Source organism: Pygocentrus nattereri, chromosome 24, assembly GCF_015220715.1.
Source record: "Pygocentrus nattereri isolate fPygNat1 chromosome 24, fPygNat1.pri, whole genome shotgun sequence".
Lineage (NCBI taxonomy): Eukaryota > Metazoa > Chordata > Actinopteri > Characiformes > Serrasalmidae > Pygocentrus > Pygocentrus nattereri.
Genome location: NC_051234.1, coordinates 11,967,467 through 11,987,136, shown reverse-complemented (window position 1 = coordinate 11,987,136; position 19,670 = coordinate 11,967,467). Strand labels below are relative to the sequence as shown.

Below are 19,670 nucleotides of genomic sequence, written 5' to 3'. Positions count from 1 at the left end.
GTTAAGGTGGAACGGAGAGTTCCAATCAGAAGCTCAGCTGATCCTCGTGTTTTCAGCGAGGTGGCAGCAGCAGAGAAGAGAAGCAGGGAGAGTCGCTCGGGATCACGTTTCAACAGCGACCAGCCATTTTTTAAAGTTTCACTTCCTCGAAAAACACAGCGAGCAGAGCAGCTTCGCTGGGTTCACCATATCTGAACACACTCCGTCCCAGATCTGAGCTTCTCAGCCGCAGGTTTCACTTTCGCTTTCCTGTCCAGCTCGTTCCGGGGTTTTTGCTGTAATTCAAGGCTGAGGTCAGATCGAGCCCCTGCCGGACCCCGCTGGTCTGCGAGGAGTGTGTTTGGGTGAGGATCTCGAGGAGCTCGATGGCAGGAGTGACAGGTCCCGTCAGCTGGCAGTGAGCGGATGTCCGAAGGGCTGCGATGATGGACGGAACTCTGTTTCTGAGAATACTGACCAAACACAGGGAGGTTCTAGTGGAGCACGTGAAGAACACGCAGTGTGTTCTGGACAACCTGAAGAGCAATGGCTTCATCTGCAATGAGGACATCGAGATCATACAACGCTCGGCCACCAAAACTGACCAGGTGCTGATAAACTAAACACTTCAGAACATATCGCTGCTGTCGGAACAAAACCTTGTATCTCCATTTTTCCTGTTTTTTCTTTTTTTTTTGACACAACTAAAAATTGTCTGTTGTCCTGTAAATTGTGTCAAAATTTCATGATGGATGGACCAAAAAATGGCCAAAAATCCGTCTGGTTCCATTGACTTACATTAAAGATAAAGTAAGTTGTTTCCCTCTCCTGTAAAGTTACCATTTATAAGATACGAGATTTTGTTCCGACAATAGCGATATATACGTTACGGCTGGGCGGTATGATCGCGTATATCGGCATCGCGATAAAGCGTAATCGTGATAAATTATAAGCTTAATTATCTCGTTCCCACACCTCTATTAGTCATGCGAATGACATAGTAAGATGCTGGAATCAGATAATTATGCCTTGAACACAGCTTTATCTTGTTCCCATGCCAAGATCACAAAATAATTAAGTCACCATCTCAAGATAACAATCTAGACAATTCTAAATACCTCATGGCCTCTCTGGACCTATGGAGCTCCACTGGTCACCTTGTCAAGGTGACCTTGACCACATCTTTATGAGGCATGATCTCGTTCCCTCAACTTACTAAACTGTAGCCACAACTCAATTATCTCGTTCCCATGCTTTATTAAATTGTGGCCATGATGTAGTAAGGCATGGGAACGAGATAATTCAACCTTGACAACATCTTAATAAGGCATGATCTCGTTCCCACACCTTACGAAGTCGTAGCCACGACTTACAGGATGTCACCAGTGGGGCTCCATAGGTCCAGAGAGGCCATGAGGTATTTAGAATTGTCTAGATTGTTATCTTGAGATGGTGACTTAATTATTTTGTGATCTTGAGATAGCAAAAGTTGTTATCTTGGAATCATGACAACAAAGACAACAAACAAAATTAGTCCAGTCTGCCAAATATTGAATAAAAATCACTATGTTCAGAGTTTTTATAGTATTTTTTAAGTTGTAGCACTACTGCCTCTTTTTTCTCTGTATATATGTTACAAATAACCAGGTAAGCCCTCCAAATTATAAAGCTTAAATTTATATTAGAAAAGAAAGCCAGTCATGAGAGTTGGGGGCATGTGCAGCATACGTCCCACCCACTTTACTCATACAGGACCCAGAGGCCTTGTTACATGCATGTGTACATACATACTGTCACAGTGAGCATAATGGAGTATCTCCATTTTTGTCTGCTGTGTCTGATCCATTCATGAGAAAATCACTCACGGTGCTGTTTAAATGCATTACTCACCTGTGTGAGTCAGAGAGACAAGCCCTCAGCCTGTCTGAGCTGAGACTTCTTCACCGGCTTATTCTGAGATTCAGAGGTGAACTGAATATTGTAAGTAATTGTGAAGCATTTCTGATGGTCTGCTCATCATGAAACGTTGATACAATGATGCAAAGGGCGACTGGACTTTAAGGTTTTATGTTAAAACACAATGTGATGTTTTTCTATACTATAAATGAGTATAGCAAGTTTAGCCAATAACAACCACTACAGCCTCCTAAAGGCTGTGTAACACAACATATACGCTATATACACACACATTTTCCGAACCGCATATCCTTCTAGGTTGCGGGGTGCATATATATTTAAACAAATTCTGTTAAACATACAGTATATTGTGTGCTATAACTCATGCACAGGTCACATTTTATATTTTGCGTTTTTGAAAAATATGTTAAATATAGCAATTAAACAGTAATTGTGTATTAAAATGTGCTGACGTATGTTCTCTTTCGAGGATGTGTAACTTATTTAAAATTAAAAAATCAATACAATGCAAATTCCATTCGACAGACATTTTCAAGATACACAATATGCATCACGGTATTTAGATTTTCTGAGATTTTATCATTTGGCACAGATAAAATAAAAATGTAGTGTCACATGTAAAAATAAATAAATAAATAAAAACTACAGCGATTTGTAATCAGTGGTTTACAAGCTGCTGCACTAAATCCAGTTGAACAGGCCTAAATCTGTTCACTTTATAACAAAACATGCGGTACAGTACAGAAGATATGCTTAGAGAAGCATATTGTGACATAATTTATCACGATAATGATGAAATATAGTTATATTGTCCACCCCTAGCCTTAAATGGAGGTCAATGTAAAAATACATTTGGAGTAAGTCATTTTACAGTATTTCTGTTGGTTTGTTTATCATGTTTTTTCAGCTGTATAATCACAGCTGGTGTTATCGAATTATATTACATAACTGAAAATGACTTTTTATGTGTACAAACACATGAACACGTGTTTCTGAACAGGTGCGGAAAATCTTGGAGCTGGTCCAGAGCAAAGGAGAAGAAGCCTGTGCGTATTTCATTCATATTCTCCATGAGGCGTACGATGCATACGTTGACCTCCGACCGTGGTTCAACACTATTCAGTATAAGCCTGCAGACTCCATCAAAGATCTACCTGTGATCAACACAGACCCGAGTGAGTGAGCTGGATCCAAATAATTAAGAGAATTTTTCACACTTGTCCTGAATACTTGAGTCCGCACCCAGGACCGGTTCAGCACCATATCCCCCCACCCCGCCCCATTACTCAGCACAATACTAGTCAAGGCAGATGTCTGTTAGCTAATGTAACAGAACTGGTGGTCTCCTCCGAGCGCATTCAGCTGTTCAATGACATATGCTAAAAAAATTCTACCAAAATACTTTGTTCAGAATGTGTTTTAAAATAAATTTAAAAAGGGTTTTTTTCCATTTTTTGATCTGTTTGTTCTGTATGTTGTTTGAGCAATAATGCCACACCAGTAGGTGTGGGTAAAGCATCATCATTCACAAAGGTTTCCCAATGGCAACAAAATCCAGTTACTGAAAACTAGTGTCTTAACATGTTTTAACATGCAAATATTTTGCCTGTTAACACAAAGAGCATTTACATGTTAATACAAAATTATGTTATACATGTTAACACAGAGATTCCAACATGTTTTGAGCCCAAAGGCCTGCCATACAGAGGAAGCCTGTGCTGGCCTTCACCCTCCTAGTGCTGGTGGTATTGTGTGATTGGGGGAGTCTTAACTAGTGGATAGAACTGGATACAACTGAATTGGTGAGAAAATTGTGGGAAAACTAAAAAAAGCACAGACCACTGATTTTAGGAGGACCAGAGATCAGTTCTCTGAATCACTCCTGGGCTTGAAACCAGCTTTCGTACTTGACCAACTGAACTCATAGAGCAAACGGTCCTGGGACCAAAAATACACACCTGTCTAAAAAAGCCCTAAGTTAACAATTGATGCACTAATATTCTGATATATTCCCAGTTAGCAAATACAGTGAGAAGCTGAGGAGTGAGCTTGGGAGGGACACCCGGTTCCTCACCTCGTACTCTCAGCGGGAGGAAACTCTTCTGGATGAACTTTACACGGACACGCAGATGGAGCTATTCAACGACAAAGGTGAGAGTCTGGGCTACTTGGAGAGTCTGGACGATATTCTAGGAGAACAAGGTGTCTTTAACCAGGAGGCCGAGACCATTTTTATCACTGGTGATGCCGGTGTGGGCAAGTCCATTCTGCTCCAGAAACTCCAGAACTTGTGGTCAAAAAGGGAGCTGAACACCACAGCAAAGTTCTTCTTCAAGTTCAGATGCAGGATGTTCAGTGCCTTCAAGGAGACGGATGAGATCTCTGTGAAGGATCTTATTTTCAAGCACAACTGCTATCCAGATGGGGACCCTGACAACGAGGTCTTCAGGTACATCCTACGATTTCCAGAGACTGTACTTTTCACCTTTGATGGATATGATGAAATCCAAATGGATTTTGATATGGACAATGTACCAGAGGTGGTTTCACCTGAGGAAAAAACTCATCCACTTTTGGTTCTCATGAACTTGCTTTGCGGGAAACTCCTCAGAGGTTCCCGCAAGGTTCTGACGGCACGCACTGGCACGGAGGTTCAGAGCAGGGTCATCCAAAAGAAAGTGGTTCTCAGAGGGTTCTCACCAGACCATCTCAAAAGATACATGGCTTTGCATTTCCCCAAGCAGGAGCACAAGGAAGTGGTGTCCGTGCAGCTGGACGCCAATCCCCACCTTTGTGGTCTTTGCTCTATCCCTCTGTTCAGCTGGATCATCTTCAAGAGTTTCAAGCACCTTCAATCCATGTATGACAACTATGAGCTTCCGGACTCTTGCATCACCCTCACAAACGTGTTCCTCTTACTCTCTGAGGTGTTCCTGGGCCGCATCACAAAAAGGCCTGGACTGCTGAAGAGGAGCACACGCAGCACTGCAGAAACCTTCAGAGCAGGGCTGAAGACACTCGTGGCCTTTGCTAAGCTTGCCCTTCTAGGGCTGGAGAAGAGCAACTTCATTTACAGCGAGGAGGACTTGACATCCTGTGGACTCAGCGAGGAGGACCTTCAGGTTGGGTTCCTGAGGCCTGTCAGTCACTATGACGCTTGCGGAGGGGGTGCTACATTCGAGTTTCTCCACTTGACGCTCCAGGCATTCCTGACCGCCTTCTCTCTGGTGCTCGATTCGGACATCAGTCCCAATGAAATCCTGAAGTTCTTCGCCAAGTGTGAGTACAATAAGTCATCCCGTTTGTCCTGCTTCTCTTGTTTGGGAAGGTCCTCATGTGCCAGAGATACAGACCCTTTCCAAACCAATGAGCACTTTCAGTTTACCAACCTTTTTCTTTGTGGTCTCCTGTCCAAATCCAATGCGGCATTCCTGGAGCATCTCATATCACCACTTAGTTTGAAGAAAAAGCATGTGTCCCTAAAATCTTACCTGTCTACCAGCGTGAAGACTCATCTCAGGGGGCTTCCTCGGTACCCCAGCACAGATATCAAGGGCAGTAAGGTACATGTGATGCCCAACTTCTTGTGGACGTTGAGGTGCATATTTGAGACCCACAGTGAGGATGTTGCTCGGCTTACGGCCAAAGGAATCTCTGCGGATTACATCAAGCTCGCCTACTGTAACATCTACTCAGCTGACTGCAGCGCCCTGAACTTTGTGCTGCATCACCACAAGAAGTCTTTGGGAGTCGATCTGGACAACAATAATATCAGTGACTATGGTGTGAAGCAGCTGGTACCTTCCTTCAGCAAAATGACTGTGGTCAGGTAATAAGGAACTGAGCTGAACAAATTTTTACTTTGGACAAATGATGTTAAGAATGTAGAGAAATACTTTTTTCTGTATGATTTAGAGAGCTTTGTTGTGAAATGGTTAATTTACCGTCTTATTTACAGTGGTGGTGATAGGAACTGTGGATCGCCATGTCTACAACACAAATATGTTTTATTTACTTGCATTTATAAATATGTTTTATGCCTAAAAATCTTCTCAAAACTATTGCAGAACAGTGTCTCAGAGATCATGCAGTGTATTGATAACCATTTCATGTAGTAACTAAGCTTTTAAAGGCGGATGTCTGGTTCCTATCACCACCACTGTGTACAATTCTGACTCTGTAAGTTTCTCTAAAACGGAGCATTTCACACCAAACCACTCTGAACAACTCTGTTGACATCTTAACTATTTAATTATGCCATTGAAGAAATTGGTAGAGTTACTGACCAATTACACATAATTTTGTTTCTTGTTAATAATTATTTTTGAATATTACTATTGGTCCATTTTTGAATTGTTTATACAGTGTATAAGGGCAAACAGCAAATTTTAAAGGTGGAATAAAGTAAAAACAGGACAAGGTTTTGATAAAGCGGTTATTTGTACAGGATAATGTAGTAATCTTATTGGCAGACATTGTCTTATTATCTTTATCAGGTTTTGTGTGAATCAGCTCACTGACAGTAGTATTGAGGTTTTGTCCAGAGAACTTATCAGGCACAAAATCGTCAGAGTTTTGGGGTAAGTTGACATAAGCAAGGCAAGCTTTGGTTAACGCAGTGTATATAAAGTATAAAGTAAATGACCCTCATTTCTTTGCTTTATTAAATATAGACTTTACAAGAATCACATCACAGATGTTGGAGCCAAAATGGTTGCTCAGATAATCGAAGAATGTCCTCATCTGATGACCTTGAAGTAAGTTGTTGTAAAATTGTTTCAAAATTCAGTTAACAACTTTCACAACAGTGTAGTGTAGTGTTTTTTTGCAAAAATGTCCGCAGAGCTCATCTCAGTGATCAGAAAATAAACACATGAAATGCCAAATAATATAGATCGTCTGTAATCTCTTACAAAAAAGTATACTTATATATTCATACACTCATTAAGTAAGTAAACTTAAGTAAAGTTCAAGTGTATTTCCCAAGTATACTTTGTATAGTAAGTATACTAATATCAATGTACTAGTAGTATACTTTTAAATGTACTATTTCAATGCTACCTTGGACTAAATTGGGCCCCTTTTTAATTTATAAAAGTATACTTTTAAATGTACTTTAGGTGCAAGAGTAGTAAACTTTGAGTACTACACTAAAATGAGCTTATACTACTGTTAGTGTACTACTTATATATTTCCATCTCACTTTTTAGTTCATGAAAGTACACTTTTCAGTATACTTTTTTGCACTTTAAAGTGTACCACGTTTTGTTACTGCAAATTTACCTTTATGTGTACATTAAATACACAAGGTAAACTAGTATGAACAGTAGTGTGTAGTGGACTACACATATAAAAATTCACAAGACATACTCGTTTGTCTTCATAAATCAGAATTTTTAAACAAATATTATATATGACGCCAAAATATAAGAACATAAAATCCAAATCAACATTGTAGTTCAAACCAAAACACATCAAAGATATAGTTTGATATTGGAATTTGCGTTATATTGGAATCTGAGCTATTCCGACCCAAACTGCAAACCAAGTAAACTTTATGTATAAGACAAGAATGCTTAATTATTGATGCTGACAGAACAATACCTTGTATCTCCATTTACATTGAGCGTACATTTCTTGTTGAATGGTCTAACAGAAGCGGCCCAAATTTAATTGGAAAAATGTCTGGTTCCATTGACTTACATTGAAAGTAAAGTAGTTTTTTTCCTTCTCCTGTAAAGTTATTTATACCTCAATCAAAAGCACAAATATATGGCCAAATATACTTAGAGTGTATGTTTGTCAGTATAAGCCAGGCATACTCAAGCATATTTTTATTTAGTATATTTCTAGTAACTACATAAAAGTAAACTGATGGATACTATATGTATGTGTAAGTATATGTATTTATGTGATGTATTATCTGTGCAGGCTTGGCAGCAACCACATCACTAGTGTGGGTGCAAAGTTTCTTGCCCAAGCTATTCAGAAGAGCAAGTCTATCTTCGATGTAGGGTAAGACTATGCTTTTTTTTTAGGTACAGTCAAAAGTTTGGGCACCCCTGGTCAAATTATATTGGTTGACATATTTGTTTGTACCATGTCTTCATCTTATGGTGGTAACATGAAGGGAGAACTTTGAGGGCTGGAGTTTTGGGCAGTGTCTGCTTGGAGGTAAAAGGCCAGACCTCCTCCCACTAGGACTGAAAGAGAGAACTGACAAACAGGGAGGAGATGGAGTGATTTTGGGGATTGCGTAAACGTGGAAATGGAAGATGAGAATTTATAGGGCGTTTCAGCCAAATTCATACATGCACTTAACTACGGCAAATCAACAAAAGGAATTTGACCTGGTGTCCAGAGACTCTGTCCTTATGAAAGCTGAATCTGAAAATTAAGATTTAAATGAATATGCTCTGCATGTACAATAGACAGATGTTGAAAGTAACTTGTGCTGTTGTATCCCCTGTAGAATGTGGGGGAACAGTATTGGAGATGAAGGTGCAGAAGCTTTTGCTGAAGCTCTAAAGAATCACCCCAAACTGACTAACCTCAGGTGAGCACACTTGCCTTTCATACAGCTGAATTAAAGGCGATTGATCGATTCCTCTTCGAATTCAAATCTGACTGAGAAAACTAGGGGGCGTGATGTTTCCCTCTCTGGTGTGAGATTTACAGAGAGAGAAAACAAAACGTGCCGTTAAGTAGCCTTTGGGAGGCCGTGGTAGTTGTTATTTGTTAACCATACTTGTTTATAGTTAAGTAAAACCACTTTTTTAACATCACATTTAAATATATATATATATATATATATATATATATATATATATATATATATATATATATATATATATATATATATATATATATACATATTCAAAATAAACAAATCCACCTCTTTCACCTCTTTTGTTTCTCCACTCACTGTCCACTCTATCAGCTCCACTGACCATATAGTTTCATTCTGTAGTTACAGACTGTAGTCCATCTGTTTCTCTGCATACTTTGTTAGCCCCCTTTTACCCTGTTCTTCAGTGGTCAGGACCCCCATGGACCCTCACAGAGCAGGTACTATTTGGGTGGTTAATTATTCTCAGCATTGCAGTGACACTGATGTGGTGGTGGTGTGTTAGTGTGTGTTGTGCTATGTCTGAGTGGATCAGACACAGCAGTGGACCACCAGCTCTACCATCAGCAGGTCAACAGTGGTCCACTTTCCTCTTGCTATCAGGGTAATTGTTTTAAACACCTCAGTGTCACTGCTGGACTGAGAATAGCCCACCAAGCCAACACATCCAGCCAACAGTGTCCTGTGGTCAATGTCCTGTGACCATTGATGAAGGACTAGCAGATGAGCAACACAAACTGTGCAGCAGCAGATAAGCTGTAGTCTCTGACTTTACATCTACAAGGTGGACTGACAAGGTAGGAGTGTCTAATAGAGTGGACAGTGAGTGGACACAGTGTTTAAAAACTCCAGCAGCACTGCTGTGTCTGATCCACTCGAATCAGCACAACACACACTAACACACCACCACCACATCAGCGTTACTGCAGTGCTGAGAATGATCCACCACCCAAACAGTACCTGCTCTGTGAGGGTCCATGGGGGTCCTGACCACTGAAGAAAAGGGTAACAAAGTATGCAGAGAAACTAATTGTACAAAACAGTTTGTAAATGATCTGTTTCCTTTGTTGTTGTCAGTCTTTCGGCGAATGGCATCTCCTCTCGGGGTGGAAGAAGTCTGGCGAGAGCACTAAAGGAGAACTCCAGCCTTCATATCTTCTGGTGCAGCTCAGATTCTTACAGTGCATTCAGCTCACTTATGAACATTAATCAAATCACACAAAATCAGTATTAATAATTAATGTATTCATTATTTTCAGAATCACTGTAATTTACACTGTTACTTCTTCAGAATTAAATATTTCCGCTTTATTTTTCTCAGGCTGATTCAAAACCAAATTTCAGACGACGCTGCATCAGACCTGGGCGAAGCTTTACGGAGTAACTCGGCGCTCACTCACCTCCTGTAAGACTCCATAGGTTATTACACTGACACACATTATAATACGGCACTTATTTATGAGCTGCTTGTATTCAGAGCGGCGACAGTAGACATACATATGAACTTCAGCTTTGCAGTAAAACATGTTTACATTTGAAACCTCTGCAGGTTAATAGACAATCAGCTGACCGCTCGAGGAGCCAAGCATCTGTTTGAAGGTCTGGCCAGCAACACGACCATTAAAGAAATCATGTAAGAGCAGAAATGTCACACACTTTAAATACTCAATATATTCAAAAGCCTTTCCTAGTATTTTATCCCAGAGGTCAACTTATAACTTTTGTGTTCTTTATGAACCAAAAACAGTCATAATTCATTTCTACACAAACTTATAACTTCAGTTTGAGTAGGCGGAGATATGCAAATGTGTCACTTTTTGTGACATCACAGAAACAGCGTATTCAAAATGGGGTCATTTTATAGTACGACAAGACTTTAACAATGTTTACAAACACTCTGAAAAAAGATGGTTCTTCAGTAATGGGAATGGTTCTATATAGAACCGTACGTTTTAAATAGGTCTATTTCATGCTTAATTGATTCCCTGCATTGTGAAATGGTTCTTCAGATTTCTGGAGACCATTTTGTATACAGTTCTATAAAGAACCTTTTTTGAAAATGGTTCTATGTAGCACCAAAAGGGTTCTGCTAGTGTGACAATGTGTTTTTGGTGCTCTTTAGAACCATATAGAACACATTCTCCATCATTCTGAAGAACCATTTCACCACACAGAGTATGGAATGGATCTTTATAGAACTTATGGTTCTATACAGAACCATTCCCTTTGCTTTAAAGAACCCTTGAAGAACTATCTATTTTAAAGTGGTTCTACACCCAACTTGGTTACTTAAATATTATTTATTATTATATTTAATTTAATATTATTTATTTATTTATTTAGTCCACCTCTAAAAGCTCCTCACAGAAAGTTACCACATGAACTGGTTATGAATTCACTGCCTGATGACTGAGACACTGTATTATCATTGTTTTGAGAACTTAAACTCCATTCATGGTGGAGGGATACATGCAGGGAGCTGTGAGGCAAAATAGTCCCCAAAGAAAATGTATTATTTCAGATTTTTCACTATTTTCCATCATCAACATTCCATATAAACTCAGAAGACTCGTGTAGGTGGAAAAATGAACAGATTGTCCTTTTTAATGCTTACTGTTCTTCACAGCCTGAAGGGAAATCCGGTCTCTGAGGAGGAAAAGAAGCAGTTTGAGAGTGAGAAAAGACTTTACTTCCACTAAGAAGATGGAGGGAGGTCAGCCAAGTGCTGTCTTCGTTAGACCACTACAGACCTTCCCTGTCACGTCATCCAGAAACACAGACACTGAAATGAGTAACAATGCAATTTTTTAATGTCATATTTCTGTACAGAATTTTTACACAAATGGAATGATGTCACAACTTACTGTGTATCTAAATCATTAAAAATGTGTGTGCCTCAAGCCTGATGCTCTTTCTTTGTATTTCGTAAGCAGGGCTGGTGAAGAGGCCTTCAGTCCAGCTTAAGTCCACTCAGCTTAGCAAATTAGGCATGATGCTGACAACAGGCTAGAGTAGGCCAGTAAAAGACAATAAAATGTGTGAGAAGGTAGATTTAGATTTAAAGGCTCAGATTAGACTCTAGTAAAGCAGCAGAATATACAGCCAGACTCAATATTTGGACACTGACAAAGTTATTATTTTAGTTTTATGCCACAGCACAATGTACTGAAGCTTGAACTATAAAAGTGTATTTCCTGAAGAAAATGCAGCATGACTGCACATCTTAAGCACTTAAAGGTGGTTGCTATGGTATTCAAGATGGGTACTAGCATGTTGCTAGGTGGTTGCTATGGCATTCACGATGGGTACTAGCGTGTTACTAGGTGTTTGCTATGGTATTCAAGGTGATTGGTAGCGTGTTGCTTGGTGGTGGCTATAATAAAGCATTCATCATGGTTGCTAGGTGTTGCTAGGTGGTTCCTAGGGTGTTCCTAAGTGGTTGCTATGGTATTCAAGGCAGTTGCTAGGGTGTTGCTAGGTGGTTGCTATGGTATTCCAGGTCTTTGCTATGAGGTTACCACAGTGTTGCTAGGTTATAGGTATGATATGTCTGGTTGTTGTTGGGGTGTTGCTGGGTGGTTGTTATAGCATTCATCATGTTTGCTAGGGTGTTCCTTAGTGGTTGCTATGGTATTCAAGATGGTTGCTAGGTGGTAGCTATGGTAATCCAGGTCTTTGCTATGAGGTTACTACAGTTTTGCTAGGTTGTATGTATGATATGTGTAGTGGTTGTTGGGGTGATGCTGGGTGGTTGTTATAGCATTCTTCATGGTTGCTAGAGTGTTGCTAGGTGGTTTCTAGGGTGTCGCTACATGGCTGCTATGGCAGTCAAGGTGGTTAGTAGGGTGTTGCTAGGTGGTTGCTATGGTATTCCATCTCTTTGCTATGGGGTTGCTACTGTGTTGCTAGGTTGTAGGTATGATATGTCTGGTGGTTTTTGGGTTGTTGCCTGGTGGTTGCTAGTATGTTGCTTGGTGGATGCTATGATATTCAAGGTGGTTGCTAGCATATTGCTAAATGGTTGCTATGGTGTTCAAGTTGGTTGCTAGAGTGCTGCTTGGCAGTTGCTATGGTATTCAACATGGTTGCTAGATTTGGCAGAAAAATAATAATAATGGTAAAAAGAATAAACAGCAATTTTGCAGTCCGTGTTCATTTTCATTTGAAAGTACTTGGTGTAGGAATTACAGCCATTTTTTATACATAGCCCCAACCAATTTTGGAGGCTCAAAAGTAATTACACAAGCTAACAATCATAAAATCTGCATGCTCAATTGGATTGAAGTCAGATGATTAACTTGACCATCGCAGAATATTCCACTTCTTTGCTATAAAGTCTACAGGTCGTGGACCATCTGCACTGTGAAGAACCGTCCAATGATTTTTGAAGCTATCCTGCTGTTTTTTTGCCCTTCACATCACCAAAAACACATTGAAACCAGTTCTATTGGCAGTCATGCAATCCCAGGCCATAAAACTACCTCCATCATGCTGGATAGTTGAGGTGGTATGCTGTGCATCATGAGCAGTTCCTTCCCTTTTCCATGCTCTGCTCTTCACATCATTCTGGTACAAGTTGATTTACATCTCATTGGTCCATAAGATGTTGTTCTAGAATTACACAGGCTTTTTTAGATGTTTTTGTAGCAAACTCTCATCTGGCCTTCCTGTTTTTGAGGTTTACCAATACTTTACAACTTGCTGTATTTGTATTGTATCTGTATTTACTCTGGTGAAGTCTTCTATTGATTGGTGGATTTGACACAGATATGCCGACCCCCTGGAGGACGTTCTTGATCTTTAAAGGATTTTAGACTTCAAGGCTCAGATTAGACTCCAGTAAAGCAGCAGAATATGCAGCCAGACTCATAAATGTTTGGACATTGACAAAGTTATTATTTTAGTTTTGTGCCACAGCAAAAAGTACTGAAGCTTAAATGAAACTAGGAAGGTGTATTTCTTGAAGAAAATGTAGCATGACTGCACAGCTTAAGCACTTAAAGGTGGTTGCTAGGTGGTTGCTAGGTGGTTGCTATAGTATTCAAGACGGGTACTAGCATGTTGCTAGGTGGTTGCTATGGTATTCAAGACATCTGTATTTATTCTGGTGAAGTATTCTATTGATTGGTGGATTTGACACAGATATACCGACCCCCTGGAGGGCGTTCTTGATCTGGCCAACTGTTGTCAAAGGATTTTTCTTCACTAGAGAAAGACCTCTCATGCCATTCACCACAGTCTTCAGTGCATTCTTTCTTCTTTAAAGAAGGTACCAAAAACCTGATTAGGCCACATCTAATGTTTTTGCTCTTTCTCTGGTGGATTTATTTAGATTTTTCAGCCTAATGACCGGAAGTGAAGCTTTTTTTGTCATTATAATGTGAGCTAACAGCAACAGATTTCTACAAATGTCAGTGGTAGTCTTTTTATGTAGAAATAACGAAGGAAGTAAACATAGATGACAATGGAAAAGCTGAGCAGCCAATTGTTCATTTACTTTTGAGGCCCTAAAAATGGGGGACTATGTATGAAAATGACTGCTGGGATTGGCTCCAGCACCCCCGCGCGACCCTGATGGAGAAGCGGCTTAGAAAATGGATGGATGGATGTATGAAAATGGCTGTAATTCACACCAATTACTTGATTTGGTTGCAAATACTCTCAAATTAAAACTGAAAGTCTGCACTTTAAGCACTGTCATTATGTAGTCGACTTGATACGCGGTGGTAAACAACTATAATAACAATAACTTTGTTGGCGTCAAAATATGTATGGAACTGACTGGATAAAGATCTTACAGTATTTAAGAAAACCCTACGAAACAAACAAATTTATTAATTGCTTTATGCTACAGAATGAAAGGTACTTTCTAGTGCAGCCTGTCCACCATGAGTCCACAACAGCGTTGGAAAGATGAGGAACGTCCTGCCCGGAGTTCTGCTAGGAGAAAGCTTTTATCCTTAAATGCTTATGAGTTTTGCGTCATCTTCCCATTTGAAAATACAGTTTAGCAGCATTTCACAGCTTTGTTGGCACTTTCCTCATACAGTACTACACCAGGCCTTCACAGTAAACTCCACCTGAGCTAAAGAAACAGTGTCCGTCTTCGCTTGGCTATCAACGTCATCTGCAGTATCTCCACTGCGCGATGCCCTGTCCTACAGCCTAACAACCCACACGGTAAACACTAATCCCTTATAGTTGCTTCTGTGGATTTGCCCTTATAGACCAAGAAACAAAGGAAATGTACTTCCTGAAGTTAACAGCAAGTCCATGAGAAGTTCTAAAACCCTCATCAAGTTCTTCAAGTGTGGATAACTGGCATACAAAAGGAGCTAAAACACAGATTTTTCTCTGATCTGAGACTCAATGGCACAGCAGACGCAGCTACAGAAGCAAACATGAAATCCTGAAGAGCACTAGAAAGTTTTGTGTGTGCACCAGAAATTTTTACATGAGCACTATAAAGTTAAACGGGCAAATTGGAAATTGTCATGTGAATTGTCACGTACCAGAAATTTTCATGACCTCTAGAAACTTTCACATGGACACTTAAATTTTAATATGAGCACTAGAAAGGAACACGTGCATATCAGAAATTGGCAGTAATGGAAAGTTTAACATGTGTACCATAAACTCTCGTGAGCTCTAGTTTCATGTTTGCATCAAATATTTTCATGTGAGCACTAGGAAGTTGCACATGCACACGTCAAATTTAAGTGCGAGAAATTTTCACATGGGGGGAACAAATTGTGTGTTTCTGAACACTTGAACTTGTGCACGTTTCAAAGAAAGTCCATTTCTGGGCTCAGTGGGTTTAGCATCCTCCATAGTGGATTAGTATTAGCACTGAGTTTAGCATCCTCCACAGTGGATTAGTATTAGCATTGGGTTTAGCATCCTCCACAGTGCATTAGTATTAGCATTGGGTTTAGCATCCTCCACAGTGGATTAGTATTAGCACTGAGTTTAGCATCCTCCATAGTGGATTAGTATTAGCATTGGGTTTAGCATCTTCCACAGTGGATTAGTATTAGCATTGGGTTTAGCATCCTCCATGGTGGATTAGCATTAGCATTGGGTTTAGCATCCTCCATGGTGGATTAGCATTATGGTTGGGTTTAGTATCCGTAGTGGTTTATCATTAGGGTTGGGTTTGGGATGTTCTATGGTGGATTAGCATTAGGGTTGGGTTTGGCATGTTCTATGGTGGATTAGCATTAGCATTTAGTTTGGCATGTTCTGTGGTTGATTAGGGTTGGGTTGGTATTATCCATGGTGGTTTAGCATTAGGGTTAAGTTTAGCATCCACCATGGTGGACTGGGACTAGAGTTGGGATTAGAATTCTCCATAGTGGATAAGCATTAGGGTTGGGTTTAACGTCCTCCTTGGTGGATTAGCATTAGTTTGGCATGCTCTATGTTGGATGGTTCACCACAGGAAGTGGTATTTAACATTTTATGAAAATTTGATTAAAAAAACTAAAAATATTCCATCCTAACATCAAACCTCTATGGTTCAGAGACCTGGAGAACAATCACAGCAATGATTAGAAAGCTATCAAACTCTTTTCAGGAGCAAAGTCAGATCAAATATCTATGCAGTACTAACTAAGACACCACAGAGGTACAGAGAACACCAGCAGAAGAGATGTGGAGGCACAGATGAAGGAAACTGGCCAAATCTGGAACAAGTAAGTCATCAGTATCTTGATGAGCCAAGGTTACAAACTGTGATGGTCAGAGCAGGGCTAGCATCATCCACACTGAGGTTAGCATCCTCCTTGTTGAATTAAGGCTCAAGATAGTGATAGTATTGCACTATTGTTCACATACATATGACATAATTATTGAACTAGGCAGCTACACAAACCCATAAACCATATCAGTTGTAACGTGATAAACACGCACTGGGCCGATCAGGCTGGAGCCACGCCCCCCTGACTGATATTGCTACAGGTCTAAAGGAAGTGAGAGTGAGAGCCATGGAAACATCTGTGAATGACAGGGAGGGGGCGGGGCATTTTTAATCTCACTATGGCTGGTTCCAGTTCTCTTACATGTGACTGGTCCAGGATGGAAGGGGCTAAGAAAAGCTGGACCTCCGCCCTTCCCAGACCAGCCCTTGGGATCTGAAGATGAAGGCACTAGCGGACAGTCGTAGGAGGGGCCACGGAGGAACACGCCAGCGTTTTTCTGCTGTGTCTGTAGCACACAGCCGAATTTACACAATGACGATTCCCTGAGCTTCGAAAAGACCAGAAAAATCTTTGACTCACAACATAGTTCTACTAGAAATCAGAAGGCAGATGATGAATTCCATTAGTAAACATTTACATAAAATATGTATTTCTGCAAGAACATTCATGAATTCTTCAGTCGGTGTTTGTAAACGCAGCTATAAATCTGAGATATTCAATTTGACTATTTTGTACGTCAATGTGTAAACATTTAAATCTCATTTCTTTTTTCACTGTTATGTTTGCATTTCAATTGGGCAATATTACAATATACATCTTTATCTTGATAAATTATGTCACAATATCATAAATATGCTTTTCTGAACATATCGGGTGTATCATCAGTACCTATAGACACTGTCCAACTGCATGTTTCACTATAAAGACAGTAAAATTAGTCAAGTTTAACTGGATTTAGTGCTAAATACTGAATAAAAATCATTATATTCACAGTTTTTATAACATATTTTAAATGGTTCAAATGTGTGAAAAAATAAATATTGTGATTTATTGTGTGAAAATATCTTGAACTATCACAATAATATACTTTTTCCATATTGCCCACCTCTACACATATGTTTGAGGCACAGCCTCAGCTATGCATTGATTACATTTCAAATTCCACATTTGATTGCCTGATTAAACGTGACCCATCGGCCAAAAAGGCAGCGATGAGGACCAGCTACCAGCGGAGCCATACACACTGCAACACATGACTTCAGTGTGAGCATGCACTATGCTGGTTGTTCTGTATGAGCTGATTTGCATATTGATCAGCATTTGATTGAGTGTGAACCCAAGTGGTTAAAATTGTATGACAGCTAGATCTAAACCGGGTCATTAGGTTTGCTTTAGGTTGCTCCCGTTTTAGGTAGTGGGATTCTACACAATTACCTTCAGAGTAGAATAGCTACTAATTTGCATTTGGTCATGTATTTTAAACATTTACTCGCAGAATTCAGCATCTGGGCATTGACCTCGGTGAGTTCTGAGTTCAGGGAAAGGTACTGTAGTTAATCACAATCAACTGTACAGATTTAGCAGAAAGACTACCCTGGAGTATTCCTTAAAGTGTGACAGTTGGCTCTGGATGGTTGGGTTTGAAGGGTGGGCGGAGCCTAATATAAGCAGGATGAGGGACACTGCCTGGACAGCCCGGTGTAGTGTCTATAGATGGCACTATAGTGTCTCCAAATGCAATGTACTGAAGAATGGCCTCTGTCCCCTTCTCCTGATTGAAGATCTGTGCAACAGAGTCCAGCGTCCAGTTTCAGAAATGTCCTGCAGACCCTCAGTGGCTCCTGGGTTGCGGTGAAATGATCAGGAAGGAAGAACGAGCACAGGAAGGAGTTTCCCTGAAGATTGCTTCAGTCAGTTTTGGCACTCTGATTTGATATGGCGGCTGGTGTGGAAGGTAGTGAGCTGACCCTCCTGTAGCGGCTACAGACAAGTAGTCCAGCAGTCATGCGGGAAGGGAACAGGAGGTGGACTTCACATTGCTGTCTGCTACGAGGCTACGTCACTTTTCACTGCATGTTAGAATCCCTGAAACAAACCAAAAATGGCTGTGAGCAGTATTGTTTACCGTCATCCAACATTTTGAGCACTAAACACTATGAGCCACTTCTCTACTGCATGGTGGCTCAAATTGACAAGCATTTGGTTCCAGCTTCTACGTTTTCCACTGCAGATATAGCGCCCCCTCAATGTAGCTTGTTGTCATACCCATGCCCCATGAAGGTGCCCTTATGTGAAGGAGGCAAATATTATCCAGAAGCTGCAGCAAGACAGACGACTGCTGAAAAACGATGTCTGCCTGCTCAAAGACAAAACATGAGTAGCCAACGTTAGCATATGTATTTAGGGTGACAGTAACGATTCTCTCTTAGCAGTCAACAAGTTGAGTCGAGCCGGTACCATGCCGTGAAAAAATACCTATACTTTAACTCATTATACTATAGAGCCTAGATTTTTGTTAGACAGCATCATCTCAAAATCGAACAGTAATGTTTTGTGCTTATGTTAAAGTTAGCTATAGCATAACGTACCCAGTTACCTTTATTTTTAACATTTTTCATTTTTAGCTGAGTTGTGCTCCATTTGGAGTGGGAATTCAGGAGGATACATTTTTATAAAACCACTTTTTTCCTGTGCCCATTAACATCGCTTGTTATCATGAATGCAAAAAGGAGCTTAATTCCAAACATGTTTTTCAGTCACTGGTGTTGTGTGAATGTGATGTAACACCAGTGACCAGTGACACTCTGGTTAAACCTGAGGATTCTATAAATCGGCTTAAATCGACTCATTGGCTAATAAGGTGAGCTTGTGCAACTATTTAAAATCAGTAATAAAAATGATATATATTGGCATTATTTAGACAAAATTTTAGTTACCCAGTCATTAAAGCACATAAAACATGTGACACATGTAATGAATTAATGAAATATAGTGAGTGAGTGTGATTCATCTTCTCATGACTTGAAATGCTTCCTCTCTGATGAGCCTTGACCCAAAGAATAAAATAGAGCTGAAAATACTATGTTATAATGTAACATAAGAGTCCTGATAACACCAGTGGTCAAAATCTCTGCGACAAAAGAATTTTTAAAATGAATTATATTTATATATATATATATTTATATTTATATATATATAAATGTGTTAAAACATTAATTATATAAAAAGTAAACATGAATCTGTTTTATACTAATTTTATATACAAAGTTTAAACCTTTTAAACTTTTTATTGTTTCATATTAAAAATGTTGAAAAGTTTTGTGATGAGCTGTTTTACAGATGCAGAGCAATTATGAAACAGGATAAAAAAGAAAAATCTGAAAATCATAAAGGAAAAGTGTTATTTAATCTTAGCTCATGTACATACTGACTTTTGGAGCTGTGCC

The 19,670-nt window shown here is 39.8% G+C and overlaps 2 protein-coding genes across 2 annotated transcripts in view; one reads left to right on the top strand and one right to left on the bottom strand.

The window, feature by feature from the left end:
• Positions 1-11,424, top strand: nod1 (nucleotide-binding oligomerization domain containing 1). Its single transcript, XM_017703913.2, has 11 exons — positions 1-587; positions 2,897-3,071; positions 3,913-5,725; positions 6,393-6,476; positions 6,570-6,653; positions 7,828-7,911; positions 8,369-8,452; positions 9,602-9,685; positions 9,846-9,929; positions 10,074-10,157; positions 11,151-11,424. Exons 1-11 carry the CDS (start codon positions 423-425, stop codon positions 11,221-11,223), a joined length of 2,814 nt encoding a protein of 937 aa, XP_017559402.1. The 5' UTR covers positions 1-422; the 3' UTR covers positions 11,224-11,424.
• The window catches only part of znrf2b (zinc and ring finger 2b), a 39,209-nt gene continuing 30,851 nt past the window's right edge, over positions 11,313-19,670 (bottom strand). The window contains exon 5 of the mRNA XM_017703914.2: positions 11,313-18,309. The gene's annotated coding sequence lies outside the window, so the exon portion shown is untranslated. The remainder of the gene's footprint in view (positions 18,310-19,670) is intronic.